We start from the raw sequence: 15,957 nt of genomic DNA on the forward strand, positions 1-15,957 counted from the left end.
GATCGACAACGCCTGCGCCCTTGCCTCAGCCTCCACGACCGCCATGTCGACCTCAGCCCCGCCGCCGCCGCCCCAGCCCTCGGCCGCCCCGTCGTCGGGCCTCGCTCCCTCGGCCGCGGTGCCCTCCTTCCACGGGCCGTCCACGGGAGTCGCGCGGCAGTCGACACTCGACCGCTTCGTCGACTCATTCACCAGGAGGCAGGCTGCGAAGGATAGGCCGCTCCCTGCGCCGTCGGTTCCTGTGGAGGCAGCAGTGCCGCCTGGTGGTGGCGGGGCGCACTTTGTGGACCGTGGCGATGAGGGGTGCTCGCGGAAGGCGAGTGAGGAGAAGGTCGTGGACCGGCCACGCACTGCGGCGCTCGACCGCTTCGTCGACGCGTTCACCAAGAGGCAGGCTGCGAAGGAGAGGCCGCCCCCTGCACCGGCGGTTCCTGTGGCGGCAGCGGTGCCACCTGGTGGTGGCGGGGCGCACTTTGCGGTCCGTGGCGATGAGGGGTGCTTGCGTAGGGGGAGCGAGGAGGAGGTTGCGGAGGGGTCCTGCACCGTGGCGCTCGACCACGAGGCAGTGCAGACGTGGATCTATCCAAGTTAGTGCCCAGATTTCTCACTAACTTTTGGTCACTGACTTATGTTTTGATTTTGCTGTTGTTATATTCTTGCGTAGCATAACCAATGTGCATGTCAGCGTTTCTTTGAAATACATTCTGGACGATATGCTTATCAATGCACCTAAATTGTTCGTTTTGATTCCTCAACTAAAAGAAAAATAAATTGTTTTGGTGACTGTTGAAAGACCATTAGGCTGTATTATCTAATACTTCCCCGTTCCAAATTAGTTGAAGTTCTAGCTTTGTCCTAAGTCAAACTTCTTAAAGTTTGGCCAAGTCTATAAAAAATATGCTAATATCTATCTACAACATAAAAAACATATAGTACGAAAATATATTTCGTTAAGTTTCGATTCGACACCAAGAGGATTCCTGTGTGAATTGTATGAAATGAGATGAGTTGTTCCTAGAGATCATAAGTAAAATACCTTTTGTCTTAAGGTCCAGCTAATCATTTTAACTCAAGAATCATGTGCATTATGATTATGATTTCTTGACAGCCCTAGACGCAGGCAAAATCTGAAGCAACATTGGTGTGGTAGTGGTTTTGAGATTGAGAGCCAGATAAGCATAAATAAGTGTAGATAGATATCAAAATCGCTTGGTTGTTTGATTCTGTTGCTTTGCTTATGCAGCTTGCAAATAAGGCGTGAACCTTTTACTTTTGTTAGTTTGTAATATAGTTCAGTTGCCTGATTCAATTGCTTTATGCTGCTGGAATATAAGGGGCATACCTTTAATTTCCTCGCAAGAGCAACATTTTTTGTTGTTGTATGATCATAAATTCATAGCATTATTCTAGTATAACCATGATTAGATATGCATTGTAAAAGGTTGTGCTTGAATTGTGAATTGCTGATGTGCAGAATATTTACTTGTTCATCTAGACCTTTTGTTATTTATCCCTAGTCCTTACCGCACATTCTTGAACGTGTAGTAGTATCCACTTAGTTCCACGTGTGAACTCCTGTTAGATATAAAAATAGTGAAATAATTCCATTGAGTAAATCAGAAAATGGCCTTTGAAACCAGTGTTATAAAAATCAGCCTAGTTGCTTGGTGGATGCCTTAAGCTGCGATTTGGGCCTAATCGGTGAGCTGGGTACTGGGCTTCAGAGTTGTTTCCCAATAGGCATTAAGCAGTGAGATGAGCAGACTGCTGCTTGTTGAATTCTCACTGGCCAGAAGCAGTGAGCAAAATCAAGGGGAAAATAATAGCCACTGGTGGAAGGATAGTTGGTGTCTGTTTCCACACATCCTTCCTGCCAAGGTGACAAAGGATATTGTTGAAGTGGAGAAGGAAGGAAGCGGGAAAGGAGGGGGAGGTGTCGCGGCGGAGGTGATCACTTTGTGTGGATAGCTTATGGTACCCCATCTCCACAAACCAGCACGCCTGGCCACAGTTGGGCCTAACCGCCTAACAGTTCCTCTCCAGTCTCCTCTTCCTTTTCCACTCTCCTCTCTTCCAGTTGGCTGCTCTTCAAGGTCGTGTGTGCTTGGCTGCTGCTCCGGATGCTGGCTGCACTCAAGGCAGAAAGCTACCTTGTCCCTTCCTGAACATTGTCTGATACTCATGTCAAAGATTCCATTTTTTGTATGGCTCAGTTCTGCTATGAACATGTCTGCTTTATGAGCAGTCATAATATGATCTTTGTGATTCATTTGGCTTTTGTTCACATGATGCAGCTAATGTGGAAGTCCGAGAGTACCAACGATATATTGTCCAAAAGGCTTTGTTTACAAATACACTAGTAGCCCTTCCAACTGGACTTGGCAAAACTTTTATCGCAGCCGTGGTGATGTATAACTATTTTAGATGGTTTCCTGAAGGTAATATTTTGGTACCTAACTGGACACTGCATCTCCTGTGTTGTATTCCGTGAACTTTTGCAGAAGTAACTTTCTGACAGATTGCTGTTACTGATACATTGAATAGCTCAGGTAAAATAGTATTCACAGCCCCTTCGCGTCCTCTTGTCACTCAGCAAATTGAGGCATGTCATAATATAGTGGGTATACCGCAGGTATTAAAGCTTATATTTTTTGATATTCATGCTTGCCTGGTGTCAGATAAAGATTGACGCATTTTCTCTGCCGGTGCTGGAGATTAAATGAGTTTTACCTGTTTGCAGAAGTGGGCGATTGATATGAAAGGGAATCTAAGCCCTTCAACGAGATCAAGCTTGTGGAAGTCTAAACGAGTGTTCTTTGTCACTCCACAGATTCTTGAGAATGATATACAATCTGGTGATTTTCCTCAATGTTTCTAGTATTATATATTGATCTTTTGTAAGTTTTTCCCCATACGTTGTCATTTGTTTATGCAGATTTTCAAATGATAACCAAATATGGACCTCTGAAAGCAACCACATTTTCTGTTGTATAAAGAGACATAAAAAACAGTCACATTAGATTCTTCATCCAAATGGATTCAGGCACATAGTACACTAGTATTTTCTGTGTAATTACCATATACAAATATCCACACAGGGAAGCATCTCATAGCACATATACAGATAATTTTGTTGATTGCCCCAATTTTATGTTCGGTCTGACTACCACAGTACTATATTACTATAGTAGGTTTCTTAGTGATTTGTCAAATTCATGCTTCATACTTTTCTTGTCCACACTGACTGCTCTGCCGTTATTGCTTCAGTTGTTCGCTGAGCTGACATTATGAAGTTTGCTTTTAACAGGTATATGCATGGTGAAACAACTAGTTTGCTTGGTGATAGATGAAGCTCATAGAGCTTCGGGAAATCATGCTTACTGTGTTGCTGTTCGCCAGGCATGTTTTTATCTCCAAACATTTCATCATCTTATTTTGTTACCGTCATGCTTTCCTCCACTATCAAGCCCATTTGATTGATGATATCAGTCAACTAGTTGTATGAGTGCTTTTTTGCTGAAGCTTATTCAAATTTTAATTTTTTGCTATGCTGACAGTTGGTGGCAGCTGGTGTGCCGCTAAGAATTTTAGCTTTAACTGCGACACCAGGATGTGAGTCCATACATCACATAGAAGTACTTGTGCAAAGATGAAGACATTTTCTATTTTGTAAATCTTATCGTGGGCTTTTCATTCAGCAAAACAGCCAAATATCCAAGCTGTCATCAACAATTTATGCATCTCAGAGTTGATTCATCGTGATGGAAGTGATCTTGAAGTCAAACGATATGTTAACACACGTACAGTTGAACTCTTAAAGGTATGAACTTGGTAAATGGGCGGTATAGTGTTTTTATGTTCCATGAATTTTACTTGCTTCAATGCAGGTTCCTGTTGGCAGTGATACAACTCAAGTCAATGCTATGATTTTGGATCTTATAAATACACATGTTGTTCAGTTACGTGCTGCTGGGGTGATTGATAACAGGGATGCTGCAAATGTATGTTTGAGATTCTCTGTATACATCAATTATCATGATTACGATTATTTACTGCCCAACACTCACTTATAATTTGTTACTTCTATGCATTATTAATTGGTTACCTACTGTTGCCAGTGGAACCCACATCAGTTGCTTATTTTAAGGACGAAATTCAGCCAAGCACCTCCACCAAATATTCCTCTGGAAAAGAAAAAGGAAATTCATAAATCTTTTGCAGCTCTCGTGTCACTTTGTCATGTGAGTAAAATGCTTTGGAGCCATGGAATCAAGCCAGCACATGAGTCGATTAAAGCCAAGTTGAAAGAAGGGTATTGCCTACACACATTCCTGCTACATGATTTGAATTGTATGCAAAGAGTAATTCATAATTATGCCACTAACGAATTTCTTGAGCAATATTGTCTTGGGGATGGAAGAATCAATTACATGTAATATGTAATAGTTCACATTTATAATTTCTCTTGTTTATTGAAGGCACTCATGGAATTTTGCTTCAAAGAATCAAACCTTTTGGGATGCAATGAATATGATGCAGAAGATCTCATCTGAAGGCTTACCCAGTCCAAAGGTGCAGAAATTGGCAGAAGTGTTGGTTGATCACTTCCGTAAGCAACTCTTGATTTTCGTAATGGGGTGCATATTTTGTTGAGTTGGTTTTGATGATCAGTAGATGAATAATGCGGACTGTCCATTATAAGAATGTTAGCCATTCTCTAGTAGCCCAATCTGTAATCTTATGCTTGTACTTCCTCCGTTCAGGTTTATTAGCCCCCTCGAAATTCAAGCCTAAATTTGACCAGAATTGTACTAAAAAATAAGAGTTATATGCCAAAAAACGTATGTTTGATTTGTATTCCAAAGAAGTTTTCAGTGACATACTTTTGTGGCATTAACTCGTAATTTTCTCTACTCTTATAAAAATCCGAGTTGGTGATGATGGTATGCCTGCCATCTTGCAATATAGACTGTCTGATCTATATCTGACGGATAGAAAGCAAACTATGGCAATTTTGCAAAAAGATACCCGCACCCCTCTCCACATTTGCAGTTAAGGCCTTCACTCGTTCATCCTTATCTCCCACAACCTCATTGTTGAGCAATTAAAAAAGGAAGCCTCTGGAACAATCTGGCATGGTGGCCGCTGCCGGCGTCGTCCATCCCCATGCCTCCCCTCAGTCCGACCACCAATCACCACCATGCCCCACTCCTCTGCTCACCTTATCTCTCCTCTTTCTCGAGATATCATTAGTTTTTACACATGGGGTTACTCCTACATGGGTCAATCACAACAGGTGTTTTATAAAAAAATGCATCTTAATGTTCTGTGCAATGCACGGGTATCTTGCTAGTTTTAGTCAAATTTTGGGTCAAAGTTAGACTCAAAATTCGAGGTGACTTATTAACCCGGACGGAGGAAGTACAAGCATTACGCCTATGGAAATGATGCTGCTATATTTTCTTGCAAGTTGTAAGAATGGCAACTCTTTGTAGCATAGGAGAGCTATGTTTGTGAAACTTGGCTTCTCAATTACTGCATGTTATCACTTATCAAACATGTGATAGCAAGCGTGTGACTTGTTTGCTTTGAGTTGGCGCATATGATTGTGTTGTATCACTACTCAGATGTGATGTATTCGAAGATTCTTCTGTTTTAATTGCCTTCAATTGATTACCTTCATTAACTAACCCAGAGAAAATTTTACTAAGTTTGCTATGATCACTTTGGTACCGGTTATCCTATGCAGACAAAAATGATTCCAAGGACTCACGGGTGATTATCTTTTCAAATTTCCGGGAAAGTGTCAAGTAAGAACAATACCTCATGATGGTCCTTGTGGCTATCATATATATAGCCCTCTGCAGATCCTTTGTTCTAGATTGAAAAATTTACCTGTGCACTCTTTTTTGTGTGCGTGGTGTTATTGTGATTATTTGGTGTGTGCGCCTGCATGTGTGTATTTTAAAAAAATACATTTGTCACTATTCTATTTTTCAGAAATTTGGAAGTGCCATGTAAGAATCAAACCTCACAATACTTACTGTGCCTATTATGTAGCATTCTACACATGAATTGCTCTGTGCACAGTTATTTGTTGTTCTTTTTTCTGTGGTGTTTTTTTTTTCTGTCTGCTTGCATGTGTGTGTTGTAACTAAATCCCACCAAGCTGATATGTTCTTTTGTCCAATCTAGTCATATAAATTACAGTAAGCAAGAGGCACCACAGTTTTTGTTGGATTTATTTGCTACTGTATGTCTTGGCTGGGTATCAGAAACAATTTCTGCACTGGACTTCTGATGTTTTATGATTGTTGATTCAATTATCATGTGGGTTGAATGTGTCTTTGATTGCTTCCAAATGCAGTGAGATTCTCGGTTCATTAAGAGACAGTGGTGGCGGACTTTTCAGACCCGCACAGTTCATCGGTCAAAGCTCTACAGGTATGAGTGCATGACAGCGGGCTAAGTAGATAGAGTTACTTTATATATAAAATGGTGCATTACACTGGATAGATCAATCCATATGGTGGATTTACATTGCTTATCTTACCATTTTTGGGTTTTGCAGGTGACCGACTGAAGGGCCAGACACAGAAAATGCAACAAGCTATTTTACAGGTATCAGACAACGGCTGGTCATTCAAGATCTACCCCCCCATCCCACCCACCCAAATAATCCATGGCATGGTTGCAGAAATTTCGAGCTGGGGATTACAATATTTTGGTGGCAACATCAATTGGTGAGGAAGGTCTAGATATTATGGAGGTGGATCTTGTGATTTGTTTCGATGCCAATGTCTCTCCATTAAGGATGATCCAACGAATGGGAAGGACTGGGCGGAAGCACGAAGGACGAGTTGATATCCTTTTCTGATGACTGAAATAACCACGTCCAATAGTTGCATTTTGTAAGAGATGTTTTTACCTTAACTGCACAAACTGGTTTTGGCTTGTGAAGGACCAGAGCTGCAAGGGTACATGAAGAAACAAGGAAGTGCTCGGACAATGAAGAATCTTCTGCGTAAAGGGAACGCCTTTGAATACCATTCTAGTCCCAGGATGGTAATTCTGTTTGATCTGTTTGTAGGTAAAACTGTTTCTTCACTCTAGAGGTGCTAATTATGTTATCCCTTCTAACAGGTTCCACATGTCTATAGCCCAGAAGTTAAATATGTTAAATTATCAATAGAGAAGTATGTCCATTGCTCAAAGAAAAGGAAAGTTGATGTGAGTGGCACACCACACATTTTGAACAAAGTTTCAGAGGAAGATGGCCTATTGATTGCTCAGTACTTCAGTTCAAGCAAAGAAGATACTTGGAAACCATCTCTTGTTGCGTTCCCTAGTTTCCAGGTTTCTCCATGTGATATCTATAGAGTGCCTCATTCCTATCGAACTACAGATATGCTAATCGATACTATGCAACAACTTCAAGATGTTTCTTTCTCTAAAACTAAGGTACATCGAAGATTTGCGGAGATTTTTTCCTTATAAATTACTCCCTCCGTTCCTAAATGCAAGTCTTTTAGAGATTCCACTACAAACTACATACGGATGTATATTGACATATTTTAGAGTGTAGATTCACTCATTTTGCTCCGTATGTACTATGTAGTCCATAGTGGAATCTCTAAAAAGATTTATATTTAGGAACGGAGGGAGTAGAAATGAAACAGAAGTCCTAATATTGTTTCTGAATACTTATTCAGTGTGGAAGCCCTTTACAAGAACCTACTTATGTAGCAGCTTTTGAGGATCAGGCGTTGGAAGGTCATCACTTTTCTTCTGGAGAAGTGTCATTGAGTAAAAGTGCTAGTGTGCCAAGTTCACTGGTCAACAAATATCCTCTCCACTCATTCTTCAGTGGGGAATATGTAGCTGTGGATGTTAGAGGCTATGTTTCTATCACCTTTGTACCTGCCTTACCGAGGATATCTGAGTTCCATAAGGATACAAGGAATGTAAATTGGGAACATACAATCCAGAACAAGACTACTTCGAAATTGACGGCAGATGCCAGTGGGCAAATAACAGATAGCGTTTATTCGAGTAAATTGATCTTTGCTGGCAATGCATTAAATTCAGCTCCTCATTTCCCTGAATGTTGGGAGCAATGTAACCAAGCTGATGGCACACATGTACTTTCGCCCAGTACTCCATCTAAAACGGTTACAAGTCCAATAGAAAAATGGGACACACCATGCAATGCTAAACTAGCAAGCCCAGTTTTGTCAGGTCAGGAAGACATGGAACTTAGTCCTAGGTTAACACATTATATTGAAGAAGGAATTGTTCCTGAATCTCCAGTCCTTGAAGTAAGCCACGAACAATTAGAAATAGACAGTGCTGCTGATCTTGGTTTTCTTGCAAAGGTTAGTTCTTCAAAGTCACACATTCAGGGAGCTCAACACAATCGGCCAGAATGTAGTGATGGGCCACTAAGCTTTGCGAGAGAAGGTCAATTTCCTGCTGGTGTCACGGAACATCATGGTTCGTCAAGCGAGAAGAATATCCTAGTTCAGACTCAAGCAGAAACAGAAGAGCCAGTGTGTTCTTCAAAGGCAAAAATCTACTGCAGTCCTGCTGCTCATACCCCCACTGCAAATCTACTGTGTGATAGTATGTCTGATGATTGGCAGCCTAAGTCGGTAGGGAATACATCAGGATCAGTACAGCAATTACCGAAGTACAGAAGACTCCGCAAATGTGGTGACAAGATCAAACGAGTATCCTCATTGTCTTTGAATGAAAGATATAATGGATCTGTAGGAGAACAATGTGATCAGATGGAGCATGATGTTGGTGAGTTGAGCCTCTTTCCTTTGAAACTATCTATTTAATCTTGTTGCCAACTCAGTCATTTATCAGTACATACTTACTAACCTCTTGTTCACATCTCCCAAATCTTAACAAAAAAATTGTACCTTGATGTACTTTCGCATTTATTCTTAATCTAGGAAACAGAAGGAAGGCCAAGAGGCGTATGGATATATATATTGACGAGGAAGTCGAGTAAGATCACTGGAACCTTTCATTGAATGTTCTGATGCTGCTGAATAAACTAATGCTAAATCTATTTGCTAATAATTGCTTATCAATGTATATTGGTTTCTTGGTTTACTGTAATGGTAAGCATATTGTTTTTTATATTTTAACTTCCTTCCATTATTGCTTTAGAGTGTCTGAAGATGCTGACATTTCACCGGATGAGGATGATGATCGGGGTGAAGATAAATACGAAGATAGCTTTATTGATGACCAGACAACTCCTACTGGCCAATTCACTCAGAGTGAACAAGGTGGTGAATACAGTAACACTAACGACATGATGGCATTCTACAGGTATTAAAAGACGATCAGACTACTCTTCGCAATGGTGTTTATGTTTCTTGCTAAAATTATTTGTTTTGAGACCATTCTGTTTCCTGTCAATCTTTTCTGCCACCAAGAAGCACAATTGAACACTTGTGATTACAGTTCAACTCACTGTGTTGTTTAATTGCTGAAAATGAACATCACAGTTCTAATTTACAGTATTTTTGAAGAACTGTGAGTGGCTATGCAATTAGACATGTGTATCAGATTAGCTTGATAAAGGTACATACATAATTTAGATACCTAGAACACTATGTGCACACAATCTACATTAAGGTTTGTACACGGGATATATCATGCAAATCTGAAAACTGTGCCGACTCAATAATTCTTCACTGTAAGAACTAAGAAGCTTGTTCGCCGTCAATCATGTTGAAAACTGAGACCCAGATATATTAGCATAAAAATTGTACAACTGCTTTCATATTTTTGTTCTTGTGAAAAAGTTGCATATGCAACTGTGGAATTCATATTCCATTTGATGTTCTTGCAGACGATCACTACTTAGTCAGTCAACGGTAGTCCTGCCCTCTAGATACCAAGATGTCTCTGATAATTCTGTTTCCAGAGCTGGAAGTGCAAGCTGTTCATCAGGGAACTTGCACAATCCTATCGAGACTCCACAAGGGATTCCTCAAATATATGGTACCACTGACCCAAGTCCTATAGGTCACCAGCAAATGTCCCTGGAGAGAGACAGTTCGATAAAGGAGCAGGGTGAAGCAACTGTGGTCAATTGCGAATCAACCACCAAACCAGATAGCAGAAAGAGAAAACTAAGCTTCGAGCATGCCGCCTCAATCCCTGTCATAAACCTTGAACCGGAACCAGCACCACCTTCCTCACATGTTGCTACTGAAGTCGGTAATGACATATACTGGGACGATGCTTTCTTTGAGAACCTTGATTTTGATGCAATTGAAGCACAAGCGACCGAGCAACTTAGACTCCAGAAAGCACAATCAGCACAAAAACCAACGGAAACTAAGCGAGCATCTGATGTCAGCTTCACGCCTCCTTCGTTTGATCTTGGGATCTGATAGCCTCTGTTGGTGAATGGCCATTCAAAATATGTTGATGTGCTGTCTGCCGTGTCACCTGATCCTGTGGGGTCATGGTTCAGAACTGTACGATGGCAATGCCCTTTGCCTATCAGTCTGTTACCACTGACCATTTTTCGCCGAAGGATTGAACCTTTGCAGCACATGACAGACCAGCCTCAAGATATCCAGATGGACCCTGGCGTGTTGCTAGCAAGAATGCTTTGTGAGGTATGTATCGGTATAGCCCAAAGACCGGAAGGTGTCGAGAAATGGGTGGCAGCTATTTACCCTTCTGTACATAATTATACCGCCTTGTATAACAGCAGCCCCTATCTGTAAACAGTGTCTGATATAATACAAGCACCAGTTGGAAAAGCAGTTTTTTGAACGCTTAATCACGCAATAAGGGTTGGCTTGTGCTGTACCAAGTGATCTGCATGGATGGAAATTAGGTTGCAAGGCCGTACCAGCACACGCAATAAGGGTGAGTTGATTAATAGTGTGAGTGGCTGCTCCATTGGTGCCCAGTTGCTTTCTCCAAGCAAGGAAATTATCCCAAACCTGTCAATTCATTTGGTCAGTAGATAGTGTGCTCGCTTCAGTATGAAAGTGTGAACCCGGAGATGCCTGGCGCAGGTATTAAATCTGGACTCGCATTCTCCGGAACATCTCGCTCTCAAGAGAAAGATGTAGCATTAATTAGTGCAATCTATGCACATTGCAATCATTCTTTCTTCTACTCATTGCGTGTAATGCGACCCGATGGGTAGTAAGCAAACTTATAATCTCCGAGTAAAACTGCAAACTGTGTACAAATTATGATGTCTTTTTAATTTCTCTTTAGCTTTTGTTCAATACCTTGACTGAATTTAAATTACTCCCTCCGTTCCTAAATACTCCCTCTGTCTCATAATGTAGGACGTTTTTTGACACTACACTAGTGTCAAAAGACGTCTTACATTATGGGACGGAGGGAGTATAAGATATTTTAGCTTTTCTCCATTTTCTTAGATTTGTATGCATTTTAATGCTTATATTCACTCATTTTAATCTGTACGTAGCCTACATTGCAATATCTAAAACATCTTATAATTAGAAATGGAGGGAGTATATTATGCCACCTTGTTAAAAAAGTGAGTATATTGTATTATACCAACAGACAGTTAAGAAATTGCAAGATAAAATAACAATGTTTTCACAAGTCATTGAACAGACTTACTCCCTCCGTTCAGAATTACTTGTCGAAGAAATGAACATATCTAGATGTATTTTAGTTGTAGATACATCCATTTTTGTGACAAGTAATTCCGAACGGAGGGAGTACCATATATTGGTTGTTGAAGTTTTGAGATGCAATCAACGTTTGTGCACATATAGACCAAATATGACTATTCACCTAACTGCATCATCAAGATGATTGCAATATCCATCATCGCATATAAAAACACACTCTTATAGTGAAGTAAAGTAACAAAGAACACTCCTTTAATCAACAATTAGTCCCCAACACATACGTAGGCACTAAGAAACACTGGAGATGTGAGCATAACTGACATATATATGAATGTGTAATAATTGAGTTTTCTGGTGATGTAGTAGTATGAACACAAAGATTCTAGGGCACAACACACAGCAAGTGAAGAAAAAAAAAGGTTTCTTGATGGCGTACTCTCGAGAAAGTTCTTCCCAATGAATCGATATTACGTAAACACAATGCGGTGGCTGCGGCGATGTCTTTCTAATTATTTTATTTTATTTTCCGAGGTTTGAACGGATCAATGTGCATGTGTTTTCATGGCATAAGGTTGGTAGAGTAAAAATATTTACTGCAACTTTATTACAGGGCACATGGGATGCGTGACATCGAACATTTGGCCATGCTTAGTGACTAATTGCAGTTCCGTGGAAACCTTAAGCTTTAAGGTAAGATAAAAGCTTAGGGCATGTGCGAGGCACCCAGTTGTCCGTGAACCTGTTATAACGTGTCCACAGACACACTTCGTGTAACATTTAAGGGTATCTCCAATGCTGATATGTAAGTGGGGCATCCGCGGATGCTGGCCATCCAAAGCTAGATTTTTTCAGGAGAACATAGACCCAATTTTTCCTTTCTTTTGATTCCTTAGAATTTTTTTTTGTCTTTCTGGCGGTATCAAACAACCACCTAATATCTTATCCGCCTCTTTAGGAAAATGAATATCTCCGAAAAATATTTTGAGTTTCGTATGGTTTTTTTTCTCTTCACTTGGACCAGTCCGCCTAGTCGACTTCTTGTATTCTTTGTGAGTTGTGTATCCACTTGAATAATACTACGTCAAGTATCTTTAGGGATGAAGATTTGGGCAAGATATGAAGTTTCATTCCTATTTCTTTAAAAGTCCGCATACATCCGCAAGCTCAAAATAGTCGTATATCTAGTTTCAGTTTGGCTAAAAAATGTTCAAATACAACAAAAGTTCTAATTTAAATATCACAATCCAATAATGTTATCCTTTTTAACTGCCCGCAGATGCTTAATCAGATCTTTCTTCAGTTTCTTGATGCCGAATTTGTTAATGTATTTGAACAAACTCATCAAATATGACCGGATTCTGGTCTAGAAGTTCGATAGGATCACCCATGTTCTAAATTCAAGACCTACGCAACATCCTCACCCTCATCTTCGGTGATCTTGTTGTGCATAATCACACAACATATCACCGCCTTTCACAAGGTCTCCGGATCCCACAGTTTAGCAGGTTTAGGAACAACGGCAAAACGTGCCTGCAAAACTCCAAATCCCTCTCAATATCTTTTCTAGCCGCTTCTTGTTTTTAGGCAAAGTGAGACTTTTCCTGGCCAACTGGATCAGAGATGGTCTTGATAAAGGTAGCCCACAGAGGATAGATGCCATAACCAGATAGCAGCTCATGTTGTATTCATGCCATTTGAGAGTATAATGGCAAGGAGGAGCTTTTCCTTCAGCCAGCCTAGTAAACAATGATGATCGCTGCAGCACATTGATGTCATTGTGAAACCCGGGCATGCCAAATCCAAAGATCATGTGATGCAACTGCTTCAAGAATGATGATGTGCTTCTTAATAAGACCATGATACTGCCCTTGTAGAGCTTTTGGGTAGTTCTTTTATCTCCAATGCATGCAGTCAAGAGATCCAAACAAATCTGGCCACCCTCTTATTTCAGACATTGCCAAGTTCCTCTGGGTGTCTGCCATAGTTGGTTCTCTAGGGTACTGAGGTCCAAACACCGAGACCACATCAGTAGCAAATCTTACCATGGCATCTCCGCATGTACTCTCAGACATTCGTAGGTGTTCGTCCCATGAATCAGCGACTATCCCATATGCACGCAGTTCGGGCGTCCACTTCTGGTAACTAGAGAACCCAATCCTTCCCACACCATCCTTCTTCAAGATGAATTAGTCATTAATGGAGTGGACGCCATCAGAGATGAACGAAGACATTCTTTTGCATCCGAAAGCGGTGGCGAAAATTGTCAACGAATAGGGCACCAGAGGCAAAGTAGTCGTCCATCAATATCAAATGGCCGTGCACCCTGTTGCGATTGAGCACTTGATGTCCCTTGATCGATCTCTTAAAATTGAGAACACGATCTTCTGCACACTCCGCGTCTGTAAGGACCGCCTGCATCATTGTCCTCTCATCCATGTAGTCCTCCTCTTCTATTGAGCCGTCGAACGACTCAACAAAGTGCTCGTATATGTACTCCATATCCAAATCCATTTCATCAAAGAAGAAGGGACAAAAAAATTAGCACGGACATTTCACCGACTAGTTACCGGACATGGTGAGTTTCGTAGAAGGCAGATGGTACCTATGTGGCAGACGGAGTAGAGGTATGGAACAACAACGAGGGAGAAGCGACCTGGCGCCCGGGTGTAGTGCCGGAGGATATGGAGTCGTCAACTTCCGGCAAGGGTGTGGCGAGGCAGCTGGGGTGGTGGAGCAGTGGTGGAGGCAAGAGAGAAGGATGCAGAAAAAGATGGGAGGATGGATATGCGGTGTCCGGGAGGGGTTTTGGGTGGGCCGGAGGTGTCGATGTCCTACGTGGTTGCTGTCCGGACTCCCGCAAAGCCGCCCCCAAGTTTGTTTCGACTTTGCGGGAAAAGTGCGTCCGGACCAGTCGGCAGAGCGATACAAGCCCGTGTTGGATGGCTAAACACGTCCGGACCGTGCAATCTAGACGATTGCAGACGGTTTGAGGGTCTGCCTTGGAGATGCCCTAATTGCATATTTCATTTTCTCTCTAAATTCAATCAACCACGCATAATATATAGATTACGATGGGAATATATACATGATGACATTACAAATATATTTATTTAAACCACCAATTATTAATCGATTGTCACTACACTCATTGCCTTCGAAGAGACTTCCTTGGACACATCGGAGTCCGGCAAGCGAGTTGGTGAGGCCGTGAGGTGTGTGTGTGGGTGTGTGTGTGTGTGTGTGTGTGTGTGTGTGTGTGTGTGTGTTAAGGGAGACTGTCCATGAAGGGGAGGGGTCTGGTGTGAAACCGGGCTGGCGAGTAAGGTGTCCGACGGGGAAAGGAAAACAAAGAATGGGACCGGGCTGTCAGGCCGAAGTGACGAACAGTTAGCACTCACCTACTCCTTGACATGATTTGGTGTTGAACCGAGGGATTTCTAACCGTCCTAATTGAAATCAGAGAGCGCGTTGGAAGGCAAAAAAACGGTCCAAACTGTCCTGTTTAGACAAATAGGAACAGAATGGGGAGTCGTTGTAGATGCCCTTAGCTTGCATATTATTCATTCCAACTTCACCCTTCTATATTTAGCAGAACAAAATTTATGGCACATGCAAACTTAGGAACAACACTATGTAGTAATTAACCAAGATGATGCATGCACATACATAAATTAAGTACAAACGAGGCCATCCAGTACCAAGGTTACCAAATGGATAATGCCTACAATCTTTGCTCCAACCTACTCTAAAATAATCCTCATAGTGGTATTAGTACTATATGTACACATTGGTGCCGAATCATGTCCACCAGCCAACAATCTTGCAAGTTAGTGCAGGTGCCAAATAAGGTGAGGTAGGTAGGTTGGCCTTCTAGAAGCCAACAAACCAACATGACCAGATTTGGACTTGGAAAAGTGCAAGAGAGAAAAACAAAGGCATCGAAAGGCATCTCAAACTTAATTTGGTAGACTGGATAGTGTGCACCATTGGGTGAGCCATCGGTGTTACGCTCCTGGCAATTTGTCCTATAAGGGCATCTATCCGCAAATTTGCTCCCGCATCCGTCGATGGACAGGGGACCAGTCCGTGGACACAGATACGAGAGTCGGTAATCCAATGCTACCCGCATACATTTCAACCACTATTTAAACTAAACGGATAAAATTCATGCAAACACGGCGGATTTCATATAAACTGGAAGAAATTCATTACATTTTAGATAATTCACTTATAGTACCTCAAACATCCAACTGCATTTTCCAACTAAAAACTATACTGGACTAAGTTAAAACCAGTTTATGGC

General features: G+C 41.5%; 1 protein-coding gene across 2 annotated transcripts; it reads left to right on the forward strand.

Annotated features, from left to right (window-relative positions):
• Nucleotides 1-6: 6 nt before the first annotated feature.
• Nucleotides 7-10,824, forward strand: LOC119295265 (DEAD-box ATP-dependent RNA helicase FANCM-like). 2 transcript variants are annotated; one of them, XM_037573637.1, is made up of 20 exons: nucleotides 7-587; nucleotides 2,295-2,438; nucleotides 2,550-2,632; nucleotides 2,741-2,855; nucleotides 3,308-3,399; nucleotides 3,558-3,612; nucleotides 3,699-3,820; nucleotides 3,888-4,001; nucleotides 4,119-4,312; nucleotides 4,479-4,609; nucleotides 5,750-5,810; nucleotides 6,368-6,444; nucleotides 6,572-6,621; nucleotides 6,698-6,863; nucleotides 6,944-7,065; nucleotides 7,144-7,461; nucleotides 7,713-8,805; nucleotides 8,961-9,015; nucleotides 9,181-9,345; nucleotides 9,872-10,824. In XM_037573637.1, the coding sequence occupies exons 1-20, from the start codon at nucleotides 44-46 to the stop codon at nucleotides 10,416-10,418; spliced, it is 4,248 nt and encodes a 1,415-aa protein (XP_037429534.1). In that variant the 5' UTR covers nucleotides 7-43; the 3' UTR covers nucleotides 10,419-10,824. The 2 variants fall into 2 exon arrangements, with proteins under 2 accessions (XP_037429534.1, XP_037429535.1); XM_037573638.1 differs by lacking the exon at nucleotides 7-587 and having other exon boundaries at nucleotides 2,323-2,438; nucleotides 2,545-2,632.
• Nucleotides 10,825-15,957: the final 5,133 nt, after the last annotated feature.

The sequence above is a fragment of the Triticum dicoccoides genome, chromosome 4B, assembly GCF_002162155.2.
Source record: "Triticum dicoccoides isolate Atlit2015 ecotype Zavitan chromosome 4B, WEW_v2.0, whole genome shotgun sequence".
Taxonomy (NCBI): Eukaryota; Viridiplantae; Streptophyta; class Magnoliopsida; order Poales; family Poaceae; genus Triticum; species Triticum dicoccoides.